We start from the raw sequence: 18187 nt of genomic DNA on the forward strand, positions 1-18187 counted from the left end.
GGCGCGCTCGTGAATTCAATCCTATCCCAAACGCAATGGGGAAGTGCGTTTGCTCCGTACCCGTCTGTAGTAAGTACTGATCCGTAATGGTCATTAGGAGGAGCGCTTCCTAGCATGCAGCAGAGTAGGGGAAGACACAGACAGACTGGCTTCTGTTCAGTTCTGTTTGCTTTGCCGGGGCTCGAATGTGGAATTTTTTTGTATGGATGCCTGAATGGTTTGCCTTTCCTACGCCACGCGCATTTGCGTGCACACGTATTTGTGGGTATCTCCAATAGTGGGCGGCAACCACCTGCATTTTGCAGGATAAGCATGGCCCTCTTTGGAGAGCCCAAAAGTGAGTGTGTGTGTGTGTGAATGTGCGAGTGAGGTTCATTTTTTATGTACTTTGCCCAAGCTGGTGTGCGTATTAGTGGCGTGTTTTTTAATACTGATACTTGCTGAGGTGGCATGTGTGATGCGTCCGTATGTTTAAGCTGTGTAAGAGGGACACAGATGTGATGCACAGTTAATTGGCACGGCGCATTTGCCTGCCCTGCCAATTATATATTCCCGTGCTAGCTTGATGTTAGGGCCATGGCGACGGGTGGTGTTACGACGGGTCGTTTGCGTAGGGAACATATTGGCCTATTACGGATGTAAATTGAGGATTTTAAAGTGTGGGGCGGAAGTTTGCGCGCCTCTTAACATGGAGTTTGTAAAGCATGCTCCCAGATGCCGTGGCCGCTGATGAAGCCACTGTCAGGCTGCAAAATGCACCAGACAACCCTTTTGCTTATGAGATTCAACCCTTATACAATACGCAAACCAAAACCAAATCGACGCGGTGAGAAAAAATATTCGCATGGCCATGTCGGATCCAACCCAGCAGCCTCGACTGTACGCCACGGCTGTACCCCTCCAGAACCACTCAACCCCACCCACCCACTCACGTTCACCTCCAGACCGGCGCCGTACAACTACATCCAGTCTAGGTCCTTGAAACGCTCCGTTACAACTAATTCCAACGCACCCCGTCTACTCCCACGCCGTCATCCTCTCGCTACCCCGCGCTCGCAAGCACTACCCCGCAACTGTGCGCTAACCTGAACCGAGCCGCCCTCACCTCACCTCCCGCCAACCTCCTGCCCCGCTCCTGCCCCCCCCCCTTAACGAAACGACCTTGGTCGCTCACTCCCTCCGACCCTCTACCCCTCGCCAGCGTTCCGCTGCCGACCCTCTGCCCTGCCTGCATGCTCCGCAGCCCCGCCCTCGGGCCCATCACGTGTCCCAACCGTCCTGGCCCCAAACAGTATCTGCGGACATCATGCCCACCTCCACCCGCCCCCAGCCCCGTGGCACCTTGGCCACACACGCGCGCATCACCACGGGGCTGCCCGCCTCGCGGCCATCCGATCCGCACTTGAACAGCTCCACCTCGCACACGCCGCAAGAGCCGTGCAAGCAGCCCGTGGGGATGTCCGCACGGCAACGCGACGCCACCTGGGGGCAGGAGTGTGCCGTGTGCGAGGTAGGGGTCGTGTTGTGTGACTTACTTCCCTAAGGCATGGTTAGGGGCGTACGCGCGGGTGATGTTCTGGGTTCTTGAAAACCCGGACGCACACGACGTATCCCCTGCGCGCCTAGTCAACCCCAAGGTTACTATTTCAGGGGACGGCTAGCAGGCGGAGGTATGGAACGGCAGTGAGGCCTAAGCGAGGTGGACCAGCGAGAGCGAAATCACGGTAGAGCGTGCCTCTCTCCGGGCCCCGGTTCCCCCAACGCGCCCCAACGGCACTATCTCCCCTTTCCCAAGTATCATCTCTCCTGCAGGCTTAGTAGGATGGCTCTTGGCGTTTTCAGCAAGGGATTGCTAGCCCTAGTGGCTGTCGCCATCGCACAATTCCATTAACAACACATTCCTTGGATGGGCCGGGTTCAAGGACCTCGAAGTGGTCCGCTTCGGTGCGGCAGTACGCACCTCCAGAAAGTCCTCCCCAGGCCGGGCTTGCGTCGAGGTGCCCTCCTGCCTGCGCCAGGGCGACGGAGCCGGATAGGGATTAAGCGGTTCCGCCCACAAAATGCTACGCCTTTTCCTCCCCGTAGAACATATGAGGGAACCATGCAGGACGGATGGACTCCCAGCGGGGCGAATGCTGGTGCTCACCTGAAGTAGACGGTTACCACATCGGTCGATTTTGCGGGCGAAGCGACAGGTGTACTCGTAGGGGAATTTAATACCGACGCAGACACGGCTGCCTCCGGGCTGCAAGGCGTCACCACGGCGAAGGGCTGTTGGTGCTGCTGCTGCTGCCGCTGCTGCCAAAGGGACGCGCGGCGCAAGGTTCTTCGATTTGTGCATCTATGAAATGCGCTGGATCGATAACATGAAGCTGCCAAGCTGTTCATTTCCATTAGTTACTTCAGCTCACTCGTGAAAATGGCCGTTATTAATTGCACCCTAAGCGAAACTGTATTAAATTTGTATTAAAATTCAACAGTGAAATTTGACATGTGTAGCCATTAGCAAAGGAACCTATTGGACCAATGCATTCGTGAAATGGCGAATGAATGGTGCTTGTGGCCGGCATGACTTGGGTATGAGATAGGACCACGTATCATTCATCCTTAGTTATTACATGCTTACATATGTATCCTCCTGAGAATATAACTATTCCTGCTCGGTGAGCTCTCCTGCCTGTCTCCATGCGAGCATTAAACCCGCCTTGCGTGCTGCCCGCGTCAAATGCAACCGGCGTTAAAAGTCATATAAGAGCTCACTACGCTCATCAGCTCCCGACTACAGCGCCTGGCCAGCGGCTTCATGGGTTGCGCCCCGTCGCAGCGCTGCCAGACGGCGATGGCGGAGCGACTGCCAAGGCCGTCGAGGTGGGGTTAGGCCATATGACACAATGCTTAACACTTCCGCTTCCACAATATCTGCCGTCATCGGTTTAATTATTAGTCGTCCTGGAAAGCCCTGGCTACACAGCTCTGTCCGATGACCATGACCGGCCATGACCAAGCACCTTCCTCCACCGGGGCATACTGAGGCTGTTTCTTGCAGCTCAGCAGCTGCTGCGCGGACCTACCTCTCACCAGAAAACATATATCTGGCATCTACACTAGGGTTTTAAACTCTGTATTTCCCACTGCTGTCAAAATAGCCGTACGTTGTCGTAATGTCGTACTGCCGTCGTGTGATCCCTGCCAGATTGTAACGGAAGCCCTGCCGGCCTCCACGGCGGAGGCAGTCGACCAAGTGACGGCTGTGGAGCTAACGCCGTCGCCCCTGGCGGAGTCTCTGGCGGAGGCGGTGGGCGCCGCCGCCAGCGCCAAGGCCGTACAGGTGCAGCAGGCTGCGGAGCAGGTGCGCAAGGGGACGTGGGGACTCGTGTGGTTCAGCTCTCCGTCGGCCCCCCCGTCGGGGGTCGGGTCCCGAACTGATGAGTCCCACTTGAGTGGGACGTCGTGCTGCGTCCTGCGGGTTTTCAATCACCCCGGGACGTGTGTGCGTATGTGTATATGTGTGCGCACCCTCATATTGCGCCCTGTCAGCATTGACGCCCACCCGCCTGTCGTACCTTCCTGTACCGGCCACTCAACCCCGGCAGGCCGCTGCCGCGCTGACGGCGGAGGTCCTGGAGCGGGAGGTGGGGCGGAGGCGCAACTTTGCCATCATCTCGCACCCTGATGCCGGCAAGACCACGATGGTGGGTGCATGGAGCCGTTCCTTCTGCCCGTGAGATGGTGTCACGCTGCCATGCTCATGCTTCAACACGCCAGGGACGGAAGCGCGCAAATGCGTCAAAAGCACAGCGTGTAGAGGGCGGCATTATGGCCGTGTATGTTTGTACGTACGGAAATACGGAAGTACGGCTGCATGCCTCAAAAAGCGCCACTCTGGCCAACCCGAGCCGGCCAATCCATGTGGTGGAAGGTGTTGGCTAGTCGGCTGGCGGGATCGCTGCTCGCCGCCCATAACCACTGCACATGCGTGTCTGTGCCGAACTGCCGTACAGACGGAGAAGCTGCTGCTGTACGGCGGCGCCATTCACGAAGCTGGGGAGGTCAAGGCACGCAGGTACGGTGGGCTGGCTGGTTGTTCTTGGGGACGGGCAGCAGCCTGTGTGTGGCACGTGTGCAGGTTGGGCTTCTCCTTCTCCTCCTTCTCGTTCTTACACCCTCGTCGTGCGTATCCTGTACGGCACAGGTCCTCCCGCTCCGCCACGTCAGACTGGATGGAGCTTGAGAAGCAACGTGGTATTTCCATTACCTCCACCGCCCTCACCTTCGAGTACAACGGTTGCCAACTGAATCTGTTGGACACGCCGGGACACCAGGTGAAGGAGTTCTTGAGGGCCATGTATTGGTGCCGGTTGTGCAATTGACTCGTGTAAAACCCAAGGTGCTGTACGTGTCGTACATGAGCGGTACAAGGACCCATGGGTCGGTGGACTTTGTGGATGAGATAGAGACCCATGGGTCGTATGGCCGTTTCGGACGATAAGGCCCCCATCGATCGATGTGTCGCGCGGCGGCCATGAGGTTTTACGCGTGTTTGTTTGTTTGTATGTAAATATTTGCGCATGCGGGTTCGTGTCCCGTTACGGGTTGTACCTGGTATCAGGCCACGGTGCGTCGTGTCCCCTTTTTGAGCCGTACCGTACAGTACGAATATACGGGCACTCGCTTCGTGACCGCAGGACTTCTCTGAGGACACGTACCGCACACTGGCTGCTGCCGACAATGCCGTACTGCTGGTGGACGGTGCCAAGGGTATTGAACCGCAGACCCGGAAGCTGTTCGCGGTGGCTCGCTTGCGAGGCCTGCCCGTGTTCACATTCGTCAACAAGATGGACAGGTAGGGCGGGGGTTGGGAAATAGGGACTAGCGGAAAGGTGCGGAAAGGTAGGTGGAGGTCATTGCTGTTGCTCCTGGTATAGCTCTTAGGCTGCTGCTGCCTACCCATACCTGTTACTGCTATTGGCATTTCTGTAACTGCTACTGCGACTGCTATTGGCATTTCTGCTACAGCTGCCTAATGCCCCTCGCGCGCGTGTGTGTGTCTGCCGCTGCTCTGCATCTCAGACCCGCGCTCAATGGCTTCGAAATAGTGGAGCAGTTGGAGAAGGAGTTCGGCTTGCAGGTACGGGATGTACGGGATGTACGGCATATGTTGCATGTTTGCATGTATGATGCATCCTGTGTGGTGTTGTTACTGCGTACAACAACTTGTGGATCAAGCCTTCTTTCCCCCCAACACACACACACGCATACCTGCCTTGCGCAGAGATGACCTGTTGGCATACATACATACTTACATACTATGCATACATGTTATGCCGATGCTGCTGCTTTTCTTACAGCTGCTCATGTTCATATTGTCACTGTTTCGAATCCCCTCTGTCACGGTCCCTTGCTGACGGTACTGCTACAATTCGTTTGCCTGTCGTTGCTCGTACTGGTCGTACATGTTGGTTTCAGAGCTACCCGGTAAACTGGCCCATTGGCTCGGGTGACCGCTTCGTGGGTGTGTACCACCGGCCCAGCAAAAAGGTGTGCGGGAAGGGGGGACGAGGGCGTGGAGGTGTAACGCGGTATCGTGTGTCCGCTCGCGCATTCACACACAGACATACACACACACACACACACACACACGGGGCAAGGGGGTTGCGGTGACTACGGTTACAGGAGAAAGGGTCGGAGATTTAGATGTGGGCTGTGCACTGCACACTCCCCTCCTGATTTGCGACCAGCACAATCACACGGACCTCCTAACTCACCTACCTATCACACAACCCCTTTACCAACCACCCCAACGAACTCCTGAAACCACATCAGTCTCCCCACCTGTCATAAGGACCACCCAAAGCCCCACATGTCGTATATCCAGTCGACCCGGACGGGCCCTCGCCAGCGGCAGTTCATTTGCTTGGTTTCATTTTTTAATATTTTGGCTGGATTCAAACATTTACATCCTTCCCGCCAAAAACACTTTTACCGGACTACCGAAATAATTAATGAATGAACTGCCTCCCCACCGCCAGGTGGTGCTGTATGAGAAGAGGGGTCTCGCTGGGCGCAGTAAGGGCGCCACGAAGACCGAGTACGACATGGACGATCCAGATCTACGGCAGCTGGTGGAACCTGATTTGTGGGAGCAGCTGCAGGAGGATGTGGAGCTGCTGGAGGTCAGCTGGCCCCTCGCTTTGGTCTTCGTTGTGTTGTTTTGATTTGTGTGTTGCTATCCTTCTTCTGTTTCTTGACGTTGGGTCCTGCTACCGCAATGTCTACCTCTCCATGCATCATGTTGGCCGCCGACCCCTCCTTCCCCCCCCTCCCCTCCCCTCCCTCCCCCCTTCCCCCCCACCTCCTTCATTCGTGTGTGGTTCGTCTTTCCCCTCCCCTCCCCTCCCCCACCCCCATCCGGCAGGTGTTGGGGGATGAGTTGGATCTAGAGGAGGTCATGGCCGGCAAGGTAAGGAACGGAGGTTTGAATACCCCCTGGCTTCGCAGCCCTTGACTCAGGTTCACCTCCTACTCTATTGAATATGCCTCCTGGGTAATGTGACGTTATTCCTAATATCCCAATATATACACTGATGCACATACACACGCACACCGCGCGCAGGTGACCCCTGTGTTTTTCGGGTCGGCGATGAACAACTTCGGAGTGGAGCTTTTCCTGCAGGTGCGGGTTAGCAAGCGCGAGTGTGAGTATGTATGTATGCCCCGGCCTGCACCGCCTTGGACCTGGTGCTCCTCTGCTCCGCCCAGTGCACACATGTGTATACACACACACGCACACACACACATACACACGTGTCTTGCTCAGTGCCACCTGGCAGCTCCCCTCCCCTCACCGCCGTGGCCGCTCACTACCCGGGTCCCCCGCCATCGGTCCCCGCCCACCACTCATCATCATCATCTGCCTCGCCTCCTACCCCACCTCCCGACCCATATGCGCCATGTTCTCCCTGGTCCTCCCCCTTCAGACCTTCATACAGCTGGCATCCAAGCCTGGTGAGAGCTGGTAAACCCGGTCGCCCGTGTACGGCAATACCCCAGGGCACAGCAGGGCGGTGTGGTGGTGGTGATGGTGGTTGTGTGGCAGCGGGGTTAGGGTCCCCTAGGGGTTGGGGTCCGGGGCTGGAGCTGTGATATAACCCCTGATGGGAGGAGGGGAGCGGGGGGAAGAGGAGGAGGGGGGAAGGGAGAAGTGAACCTGTCCGTGGAGGAGTTGGTGCTACAGCTGCGGCCGGGGTTCAACGCCCTTCTCACGCCCTAACATGGCTCCTGTCTGGCCTCTTCTCCTTCCTTGGACTGGAACTCACCTAACTACAGCCCCTTCATATAGAACATTAAAACCCCTAAAACCCCTAAAACCCCTTAAACCCCTAAAACCCTACCCCCCTCCCAGGTCCCGCTCAGACCCGCAGCGGCGTGGCTGTGTCCCCCACATCCCCCAACTTCACCGGCCTGGTGTTTAAATTGCAGGTGGGTGGTGGGGTAGGGGCGAGAGGGCCGTTGATGTACAATACATAAATAATACATAAACAAGTTATGTCCTTCACACATTTCGGGTGGATCTGATTCTCTACCGGTTGCAGCGTGGGTAGGGCCCTAGGAGAGCTGCTGAACCCGATAACTGTTAACTGATGTTAACCGTCAGGCCAACTGTCAACCCACCACCAGGCCAACATGGATCCCAAGCACCGGGACAAGGTGGCGTTCGTACGGGTGGTTTCTGGTGAGATGGCTGCTGCTGCTGCTACTGCTGCTCCTGTCCCGTCAGCTGGGGGCCCCCGGGGTTAAGGGAATGAGAGTGAGGGTTAGGGCGATCGGGTGAGTGAGGGGGGGTCGCGGGGTGGGGGGGAGAAGACGGAGGTCCTACCAGGGCTCCAAGGGCTCCCCCCCATCCTCCCCCCTCTTCGTGGCTCGTCTTACCCCCTTCCCCCTCTCCCGCCGCCGCCGCCTGGTCGCCCGCAGGCAAGTTCGAGAAGGGCATGAAGGTGCGGGTGGCGCGTACGGGCCGTACCGTCACCTTGGCGGCCCCGCAGCGGATGTTCGCCAACGAGCGGCAAACCGTACAGGAGGGTTTTGCGGGTAAGAGATGCGCCACATGGGGGGAAGTTAGGGGTTGTTTGCAATCAGCGTGTGTGTTTAGCCACCACTCGTTCAAACCTAGCTGGATGGCGGCAGAGGGCTCCAAGGGCCGATTTGGTACCTGGGGGGCATGCTGGTTCGCCTGGTCTTCAACCTACCTTCACTCTCCCCCCCTCGGAAGGGCCCCTTTATTGAACGGCGGGGGTGGCGACGGCGGCGGTTTACCCTTTTGCTTCTTGCATGTGACTCTTTTCCCCCCCCTCCTTTTCCCGTCCCCGCGACGGCTGCTGCTACTGCGGCGACTACTACTGCGGCTACTACTACTGCTACTGCGGCTACTACTACTGCTGGTGGTGGTGGTGTTCCAGGTGACGTGATTGGGCTGACCAACCCAGGTGCCTTCGCCATCGGCGACACGCTGGTGACTGGCCCCACACTCGCCTTCCCGCCCATCCCCACGTTCTCTCCGGAGCTGTTCGCCTACCTGCGCTGCCCGCCCAACCAGAAGAAACCCTTCCTGAAGGGGGTGGAAGGTGGGGGAGCCCCGCCGGGGGGTTTCCCTGGGCGGCGTGGGTGATCCGAGCGAGTGCCTGGGGCGCGGGGCGTGTGCGTATGTCTGTGTGTCTGTGTGTGTGTGTGTGTGTGTGTGTGTGTTGATAAGATGAGCTGCGAGGTGGAGATAGAAGCTCGTGGAGCGTGAGCGTGTTTTTGTGTGTCTGCGCGTTTGCGTGTACACGTGGTTTGGAATCGATGGCAGTGGGGGAAGAGGCACTTGGGGTTGGAGCCCTCTCCGTCCTCAAAACCCACTGGTGTCCGAGTCCTGCACACGCGTGCGACTGCCTGCCTGCCTGCCTGCCTGCCTAGGACAGGGAACTGCCCAACAGTACCCCTCGCGGGCGGTTCATCTGTGTCTGTATGTGTACCTTTGCCCATGCAGGTCTGTTAGGAGAAGGCGCCGTACAGGTGCTGTACAACACGGATGACTACATCACGGATCCCGTACTGGCAGCCGTCGGGCAACTGCAGTTTGAGGTGGTGCAATACCGGATGAAGGTACGGCGAGCACGACACTGGTATACGGCACTACCCGTGGGATGGATCTCGTACAATGACGTGGGACATGCTGCTCATGCCTTGTAGGACGAATACGGCGTCGATACGACATTGGAGCCCTTGTCGTACACAGTCGCACGCTGGGTCAAGGGCGGATGGGCGGCGCTGGAGGACGTGGGGCGGCTTTTCAACACCACTATCATGAAGGATGTGTACGGCAGGCCCGTACTGCTCTTCCGTAATGACTTTGCGCTGCAGCAGGTACGAACGCACACGCAGTGTATGTGACGGCGAGAAGCCAACAACAGACAGCAGTAATTAAGCGACACGTCGGGGTGCACCCCGGCGGCACCGGAGCCCGTTCTCTTCCTCCTCCTGAAGGCTCCCACCGTGCGCTGGCTGCCCGCCGCCAAAACAGGACTTCTGCATGGGATTCCCGCTTACCTACCTACTCAACCAAGCAACCACAAGCAGGCATAACTGCAACTCTATCCGTTCACAACACTGTATCTCGCCTTCGATGTGTTTCACTCCTCCCCTCACCCTCCCTCCACCCCGCGCTCTCGCAGGTCCTCGGAGAGCATGCGGACAAGCTGGGAGAGCTAAGTCCCTTCGCCCTGCCCCCAGACGTTTAGTGTAGCTGGGGAGAGGTGGTGCTTAGGGGTTGCGGTGCATGCTAGGGTTAGTGCCCGTGGTGGGTTAGTGCCGTTAGTGTGGCGCAGAAACGGGCCTAGGGCAGGGTGGGTGACGGGGGGTTAGGGCGTCGGATTGAGATTTCCGAAGTTCCGACTCGGTCTCGGACTCGGATTCTGACCCAACTTTGACCACAGATCAGACCGGCAATTCGTTTGAGGATGGTGAGCTGTGAGGTGAGGGCAGGACAGGCGAGGACAGGTGGTGCAGTCCCACGGAGAGCAGACGACGGGTGGGGGAGGGCAGGAGAGCGGACAATTTTGGGACTGTGGCTGCGGCAGCTGGGGAGTGACGACGGGTGGCTCGACTCGATGGAGATTGCCAAGGCTGCGGATGGGGGCAGGGGGTGGGTGCCTGCTAATGGTGATGAGGGTTTGTAAGGGGTGAGAGAGGTGGAGGGCTGGGAAGGGCCCTTCAAGCGTGGGGGTTATCGTGGTGAGCTCGGTGTCGTGGTTTGTTTTGCGGCGTGTCGTGTGAATGGCAGATTGTAGGCGGGCTTTAGGAGTGCGAGGCTTTCCGCGGCATACGCGCGTTGAGGGGTGAGAGCGGGGAAGGTGAGAAGCGGTGCGACGTGATGCAATGCGGTGCGTATCACAGGTGAAGACGGGCCACGAGCGAGTGAAGCTGATGGGGGGGCCGGGGAGGGGGCAGTTTAGTGAAGGTGTGGTTGCTGTTAAGGAGTGCGTGCGCAGCGGAGAGGCTGCGAGGCCGAGGGCTGCCTATTACCGTGAACGAGGATAGTGCGCAGGTGTGCAGGTAGTATGTTGGAAGCTGGGCGAGAAATGACGTGACATGACACGGCGGAGAACTCCTCTCTACTTGATGAAAATGTCGTGTCGCGCTGTATACCGCTAGAAGTGCGCTGTGGCCCTGTGGTCCCGTACTTGCCGTAGTCAGCCAGATTTGTATTTTACTGGTTTATATGTCTGTCTGTTTGTCCAAAAATTACTTCGGGTTATTTCTTCAGGGACCCCCGGAGGGGAGGATGGACATATACATGTATGTACATATGTATGTCGTACATCTTGGAGTTGCGTATTTGTGTCACCCTTCCCCGCAGGGGTAACGAGCGAGCTCACACACCAGCCCTTCAGGAACACTCCCCGAGGGCAGGCCATGGTTCCAATGGTCTCTTTCTCTCACACACACATACATACTACATACACGTGTAGAGTCCATGAAGGCCGAGGTGACGACTGCTGCTGCATCCCCCCCATGTGACCCCTAGGAACGCACAAAACCGTAGTTCACACCACGGCCACCACACCAGCACCAGCACCACAGCCCCTGTGCGCCAGCAGCACCAGCAGCCTCAACCCGGTACCGCACCGCACCACCGCGGAGGAACGACGACCTCCTCCGAATCTCCTCCTCCTGCTCCTCCTGCTGCTCCTGCTCCTGCTGTTCGTGTTCCTGCTGCTGCTTGTGGTGGAGTTTGTGGTGCTGGCGAAGGTGGTGGTGGAGCTACCTCGGCTTTTACCTCTCGTCCTACCGAGCCCACAACCATCAGGATGGGAAGGTGGAAGGTTGACATCATCACCACCACCGCCATTATTATCGCCATTGCCGACCAGCAGCACCCTCGCAACGCCACCGCCATCCAGGGGCCTTTCGCTCCCCTATTGCTTTCCTCTCCCTCCCCTCTTGCTCTAGGAGGAAGGAGCTACTTCATGTCTACAGATACACGTTCGTTCCAACAGCCAGACGGAGGCTGGATGGCCACCGACGAGCCGGAAGCGCCAGTCTCCCCCGCCCCTGTTGCTACCACTGTTGGTAGCACTTCACTTGCTACTGTTGCTGATCTTAAGTTTATTAAACCCTTGTGTGTCCATGGTTAAACCTCGGGCAGTATGGCATCTCCGAGATACCGTCAAGCTTATGTGCTGTACGTCCCGATACACTGCCGCTCAAAGTGGTCTAAAGCCTAAATAAAGCACGCGGTACGGCGCATCATGTACACACCGGTACGGTGCTGGGGTGTTGGTGAGGTGGTCAAGTTGCGCACATGTGCGTAGGAGCTCCTGCTGGGCAGTCCACCCCCCCCCGGCCCTCCTGTCCCAACCGCCGCGTGCAGGTGGCGTTCAAACCAGGCCCCGAGGCATCCCCCTAACCTTCACCCGCCATCCGCAGTAAACCCCCCTGCTCCCACAGCGAGCCCTGCTGCTACCGGGGGACCGGGGTCTGGCGCTGCTTCACAGTGCCGTTCCCAACTTCCCAACCCCCTTTGTGACACAGCCCAACACAACACCCGCGGACTGGGTGGCTGGCTGGGTTGCTTATGAGAGTTACGAGAAGAGGTATATCCGCGCGGATATGTCGTTGACCACAAAATCAAACCCTTCCAGCAGCCCCGTGCCGTCCACCGCGCTGCAAGCTACCACCCGGCAGTGCCGCTTGGTGATGGAAGCGATGTCTAGGGCCTGCGGATGAGAGTTGAGACGGGGTGAGGGTTGTAAAGAGGACTGGGATGGAGCCCACCCCACAGGCTATTTCATTACTTATCGTGGGTTATTCTGTCTGTTTGTTTGTCTGTCTGTCCAGAGACCCGTCCCTTCCGCTAGCAGCACCGAGAAATAACACACAAGGGCGGGGAGGGCGGCACCGCTGCCACCGCTGTCGCGCCCTCAGCACCCACCCTCCCAACCCACCCACCCAGGGCCCCACTCCCACCTTCTCCAGCTCCACCACGGATAGTGCGGAGGGGATGTCCTGCTTGTTTGCAAAGATGAGCAGTGAGGCCCCGAAGAGCCGCTCCTCCTTTAGAAGGTTATGGAGCTCCTCCCTGAGGAGTGGCGTGAGGGCAGGGCGCGGGGAGCGAGGAAAGGAAGGGGGGAGGGACAGGGCGGGGGAACGGGACGAAGAATGAGGCGTGCAGGGACATAACATACCGAACCAAACCTACAGCGAACAACCGCACCCGAACCCGGAAAAGCTCACACAAATGCACGAGGATCCGCTGGTTAGGGGCTATGAAAGGGGTTGGATACGTGGGTGGCTACGAGGGTGACTCCGTCCCAGTCCGTCGCTTTTTCATGTACACCATAGTTTACAACAAAGGGTGGCTCCAATCCAACCTGCAATCATTAAGGCGCGCCAGGTCCGCGGAGTCCACCACCCAGATCAGGGCGTCGGTCTTTTCGTAATAATTCCTCCAGTAAGGGCGCAGCGTTTTTTGGCCACCAATGTCCCAGATGTTGAGCTTGTAGCTGGGGAACGGAGGAGGAGAGATTAGTCGTGAGGCCATTGCGAAGATTTGGAAATGGGGCAGCGTGGGCGACTGTAGGGCTCCGAGCCACCAGACGCAGTGCCGCGCCACGGCGGGGCATGTCCCAAGGGTCAGGCAAGGATTCGCCGAACCCCAGTGTCGCAGGATAACTGCAATCTGACAAGCTCACGACGATGTGAGCCTCACCCCTTAAAGGTCATGGTCTTGATATTAAACCCCAGCGTGGGGCTGATTGTCGTTATGTCCTCCCCGTTAAGCCGCTTTACAATTGTTGTCTTCCCGGCGTTATCCAGACCCCTGTATTTGGGATGCTTCTGTGACTATTAATGATAGGAGAAGTAATAGCAAGCTGTTGTCTAGGTACGTCGACTTACACCATGAGGATCCGCATTTCCTTTTCTTTTTGTTTGACCTTCTTTATGATAGTTAGGAGCCCCATATTATTTTTAGCTACCTAAGTCCTACCTATATATTGAAACCTAATGCATGCGACAATGAGGGTCAAGAATCCAAGTTCGTCCTTGAAAGATATCGCAGGCAAGGCAGAGGAGGTATACAAGGAAACGACTAACTGTTACAATACGCATAATGAACTGCTGTCATGCAAGAAAGCTACGATTGAGACAGGTGTTCATCGTACAGTCGTTGTTTCTGCACAGTATGCGGATTTACAAGTTACAACGATGTCCTCTCATTATCACAAACATATTCAAAAACATGAAATGCTCCATAGGACGCCTTACTTTAATGCGACCTCTAACTAGTATGCTTCGCACGGTTTGCACCTCTCTGCCCATTCTCGTTAAGTTCATGGCTTGCAATACATTCAAGAGCCCGGGCTTTGTAGTCTCAGGCTCTCAGCAAAATGTGTTAGTTTTCTGGCCGGTTAGTTCGGTAGTTGGGTCGGTTCCGAGTCAAGATCCTGGTCGTTGGATGCTGGATTCCACCTGACAATGATTTTGATTTGCACTTCCTGGGTTCTAATAACCTGAACACTATTAAGCCGCGGATGGGCTCTCACACATAATTTTCAACGTTAGGGCGTGGCCCCATCGTGCTCTCAACCATTCACGTGTTACCACCCGTGTCTCATCTCAACCCCTTTCCCCCTCCCCCCAAAAACCCAAGTTCTCCCCCCACCACCCTCCCACCACCACCCTTCCCCATGGCCTTTGAAAACCAATTCCCAAACCCCCAAACCCTTCCCGTCTCCCTGGCTCCCGCACTCCCACCTAGGTGGCAACGACTACAGCTCCCTGCTGACGTGGGCCTACACCGCAGGCCTGGTGCTCAGCGCCTTGTGCGGCGTCATGGCGGTGGGTACGTGGGTAGGGCTCTCAGTTCAGATGTTGCACTGGCAGGTGGCGAGTGGTGGTTATACCCTTCCACGCCAATAATGCTTTTTGACCCAAATCACGGCACGTATGCATGCATACATGCATACATGCATACATGCATACACACCACCTTAACACACTCCAAAACTCCTCACATCCCTCCCTTTTTCCGTCCCGACCGTTCTCCCGCTTCCCACTCTCCCGCACATGGCGGATTGTAACGCCCCGTAGGCGGGGTTGTGGTACGCTCGCGAAGTGGCCGTGTTTCGGTTCCTGCAGCCCCCGGAGGTGGCGGAACAGGTGGCGCTGTTTTGCCGCTGGCTCATACCGGGGCTGTGGCCTATGGTAGGCGGTTGGAGTGGTTGTGGTAGTAAGGGGTTGTTAAGGTGGTTGTGGGACAAGTGGAAATCGGGAGATTAGTTGAGATTGGGCTGTTAACAATAATTTTTTATTACCTGGAACGAATGAGGTTGTTGCTTTCGGTTGGAATAATCGGTTACAAGGGTATTTGCATGGTACGGCAAGAAGCTTTGAAACCACCTTGACGAATTTACAGTATGTTACAGCAATGTCAGGGATCACCGCACTGGACCCCCCCCCCAACTTCCAAAACTCCCGACTAACGGCAATCCACCATCGCAATCGCGATTGCAAACAGATGTGGAGTGTCGTCCTCTTGAAGGTCATGCAAACTCAGAACTGCATGCTGGCGCCGGCGGACGTGCGCCTTCAACGTACTGAGTAATGCCGTATTCGTACATTACCTGGGCTTTATTGAAATGGAAAAAAGACAAAGACTGAACCCTTGTATGTATGTATGTATGGTGCATGATGGATGTAGTGTCTAGTATCTAGTATGTATGTATTTGTGTAAGCGGGCTGGGCTGGGTCGGCTTGTGTGGGTGCGTGGGAGCCGGTGGATCACCCAGCGGCATTTGCTCGGTCGCGTTTTGCAGGGCAGGGCATGCCTGCGTAGCGGCAAGTGGGGACTTTGGTTTGCTTTGCAACTCATCATTTAATCTAAACCGTGAACGAAGAGAGAATCTGAACAGTTTTTAGGCTGGATGCTGGTACGCATTTTTTAAAGGGTTTTACTAAGGCGCCATTACCAACTGAATCCTAACTACTCCTAACCAACGCCTCCTGTTGCAAACTCCCCCTCTCCACCCCCCTCATCCTCTCCTAGGGCGCGCCCATTGCGACTAGCGTGTCGCGCTTCGTCCAGCTGTTCGTATATCTGGGGGTTGTGTTGGCCTTGCAGCACAAAAATCATCCAGGTGGTTGGGGCAGGTGGTTAGCCCGCAGTCGGCGCTGCTGGTCCAAGGCCTTATCGCCTGGTGTGCTGTACATGTTCATGCAGCTGGGGATACCAGGTATGTGGGGTTGGGGGGAAACGAATGTGGGGTTTGGGGGGGAAAGGTGGGGGGGAAGGAAGTCGTGGAATGTAAGGTCTGTAAATGTCCGTATGGGAAAATAGGGGAGGGGGGAAATTGGGAGGTCAATGGCGGTATTTGAGAACATGCTTTGCGTATACACAATCAGGTACATTCAGATCCATTCAACCACCGATGCCCTCCTGCAGCCCACGTCTTCAGCTGCCAGAGCTTCATGCATACAGCTGAACGATCATTGGAACGGGCTTTTATGCTTGAGGCTTGGGCTTGGTTTGTGCGCAGCAATGAGTGTTGGCAGCAGGTGCACGTGCACGTGCATTTTGAGCAACAGAGCGTTTGTAGCAATGATGCCGCCCCTACTGCATGCAGTTGATATTCACTACTCATTGAATCATCATCACCACGCCTGATTCTGTAGCCTGCTTCAGATTGGGCACCTTGAAGGTCTGGAAGCTGCTGCTTGCAGGCACAATGTAATACATGTCCCGGGGGGCCAGGCACTGAAGATGGCGCTCTAGGATTTCCTCGCTGATGACTTTGGATGTGTTGCCGATGGTCATCTGCAGCAGCCTGTCTGGCAGGACAAAGGCGTCGATGCACGGGCGCTGTGTGTGGTTGTACTGCCAATATCAATGTCCTCCGGCTTGTCCGCCGCCAGAAACTGCACCACCTGCTTGGGCGGCTGCTGAGTCATCACCATCGGCTGCCCACCAGTCGTAGCCATAGCCACCGCCATTTCGTTCATTGTTTAGAACACTGAAAGGTATGGTCAGGACAATCTCAACACCTTTGCTTAAGCCCGATGGGTTGGGCTGTGGGTTCCCAAAGAGGCCATTAAGCAACCTTCACCCGCCATGTAAGACCCCACACACTCCCCCAGCCCCCACGCGATCTCCCAGCTCCCATGCGCTCCCCTAGCCTCACACGCTCCCCCAGCCCCCACGTGCTTCCCCACCCTCACACGCTCCCCACGCAACCATTAGGATCCGTTACTCCAGTATATGTGTCCCGCATGCGCTCATCATTACACCTCCATTGGAAGGTGTTCAATTTAATCCGCCATCAGAAGCGAATGCAGAGGGACGCGAGATACTCAAGCTCGCCAGCCAGGAAGACAGAATACGGCAGTGGGAGTCGTACAAAGCAAAATTTGGGATCGAGTCGAAGCCAGAGGTCGCCTACAAGTGCATCCTGGCGCTACCCGACCTGCTGCCATAGCAATACGTTGGGTATTGCCCTGAGCACCGGCCGCCCACGTATTGCCCATAGTACTAGCCGCCGCCTCTGCTGCCTGTGCATCTTGGTGCTTTTGGTCAGGTATTGAAGCAATTTTCTAGAATAGTTCAAAGGTCTGGTGTGTAAAGTGGCGGTAACTGTAGCGGTAGTTGATCTGGTTGACCATTTCGAGCGATTTAGGTGAAAATGGATGTAGAATGTTACGATGACAGCTCCTAGGGCGGCACAGTAGACGTCGCAACGGCGTTACGGCACCCCTACCTCCTTTGGACGACTTGGGCAATTCGTTGGTGAATCCCTACCAAGTACCAACCAAATTTCAGCTCCTGGTAGGGGTTTCGGCAGGGGTATGGGGATGTATTGTATTGTATTGTGGTTACAGTATTTCCGCCGCCGACGCGGCGGGTGCCCTCACGAGCCGTGAGGCTCCAGAGCACGCTGTTGACGCTCATCAAAAACCTCAGTAAGGAAAGCAGCGATTTTCCTCGGATTGGTATTAAGAAATACCTTGCGCATATCAGTATCTTCAACGTTAATCAGAAACCTATTACGCAACTCAGTATACGCCTCACACTCCATGAGCACATGGTATTCATCCTCAACCTTACCCGACGTACAGACCTGACACGTACGGCACTCTCTCGGCCTATGGTGTCCTTTGTTGACCTCCAAAGGCCAACAACAAAGACGGAATTTGGCAACCATACGCAACTGGTTGGCCGGCAAATAAACACGCAAATAGCCTGTGGGATCGGAGCCCTCTCTTGCTGGTGAAGGGGAGCCCATCCAGTTATGATACCTGCAAAGCGAAACCCCTTTACCTTGGAACACACGCGGATCACCCCCTTGGCTGAACTGATCCCAGTCACTTAAAAGGAACGCAGATAACCTCTCCAGAACCTCACCCACTCGAATCAACTGAGACGAGTATACATCTACCTTCTGAGAAACGGAGTCACACGCCGGCCACTCATGGCCCAACCAACGCAAAATGATGAGCACTTTAGACGACCAGCAATCCACTTTGAGATCAGACAGAAGAGCCAGACGGAGATCATCTACTAACACGTCATGATAGACCGACCCACGGGACTTGACTATCTTATTCCAGAAACACAACGCAAGGCGTAACCAAAAGTACTGCAAAGGCAACTGAGACA

General features: G+C 56.3%; 4 protein-coding genes across 4 annotated transcripts; 2 read left to right on the forward strand and 2 right to left on the reverse strand.

The window, feature by feature from the left end:
- Positions 1–1260: 1260 nt before the first annotated feature.
- VOLCADRAFT_94570 (uncharacterized protein) lies at positions 1261–2394 on the reverse strand (the record flags this gene model as incomplete). Its single annotated transcript, XM_002953786.1, has 3 exons — positions 1261–1482; positions 1961–2009; positions 2147–2394. 3 exons carry the CDS (start codon positions 2392–2394, stop codon positions 1261–1263), a joined length of 519 nt encoding a protein of 172 aa, XP_002953832.1.
- A 204-nt stretch (positions 2395–2598) lies between these two features.
- VOLCADRAFT_106108 (uncharacterized protein) lies at positions 2599–11944 on the forward strand (the record flags this gene model as incomplete). The annotated part of the gene is made up of 23 exons (XM_002953716.1): positions 2599–2868; positions 3194–3349; positions 3594–3692; positions 4002–4063; positions 4193–4322; positions 4686–4843; positions 5071–5128; positions 5467–5538; positions 6030–6173; positions 6416–6460; positions 6614–6673; positions 6978–7005; positions 7403–7479; positions 7678–7732; positions 7972–7994; positions 8043–8088; positions 8484–8621; positions 9026–9141; positions 9229–9402; positions 9711–9747; positions 9972–9998; positions 11063–11286; positions 11909–11944. The coding sequence occupies exons 1-23, from the start codon at positions 2686–2688 to the stop codon at positions 11942–11944; spliced, it is 2148 nt and encodes a 715-aa protein (XP_002953762.1). The 5' UTR covers positions 2599–2685.
- Positions 11945–12119: 175 nt separating this feature from the next.
- On the reverse strand, positions 12120–13499 carry arf6 (small Arf-related GTPase; the record flags this gene model as incomplete). Its single annotated transcript, XM_002953787.1, has 5 exons — positions 12120–12254; positions 12505–12616; positions 12909–13040; positions 13247–13357; positions 13435–13499. The coding sequence occupies 5 exons, from the start codon at positions 13497–13499 to the stop codon at positions 12120–12122; spliced, it is 555 nt and encodes a 184-aa protein (XP_002953833.1).
- A 797-nt stretch (positions 13500–14296) lies between these two features.
- Positions 14297–17009, forward strand: VOLCADRAFT_94573 (uncharacterized protein; the record flags this gene model as incomplete). Its single annotated transcript, XM_002953717.1, has 5 exons — positions 14297–14376; positions 14629–14742; positions 15584–15770; positions 15980–16092; positions 16728–17009. Coding segments are annotated over 5 exons (774 nt in total), but the record flags the coding sequence as incomplete, so codon positions are not given.
- Positions 17010–18187: the final 1178 nt, after the last annotated feature.

The sequence above is a fragment of the Volvox carteri genome (assembly GCF_000143455.1).
Source record: "Volvox carteri f. nagariensis unplaced genomic scaffold VOLCAscaffold_38, whole genome shotgun sequence".
Taxonomy (NCBI): domain Eukaryota; kingdom Viridiplantae; phylum Chlorophyta; class Chlorophyceae; order Chlamydomonadales; family Volvocaceae; genus Volvox; species Volvox carteri.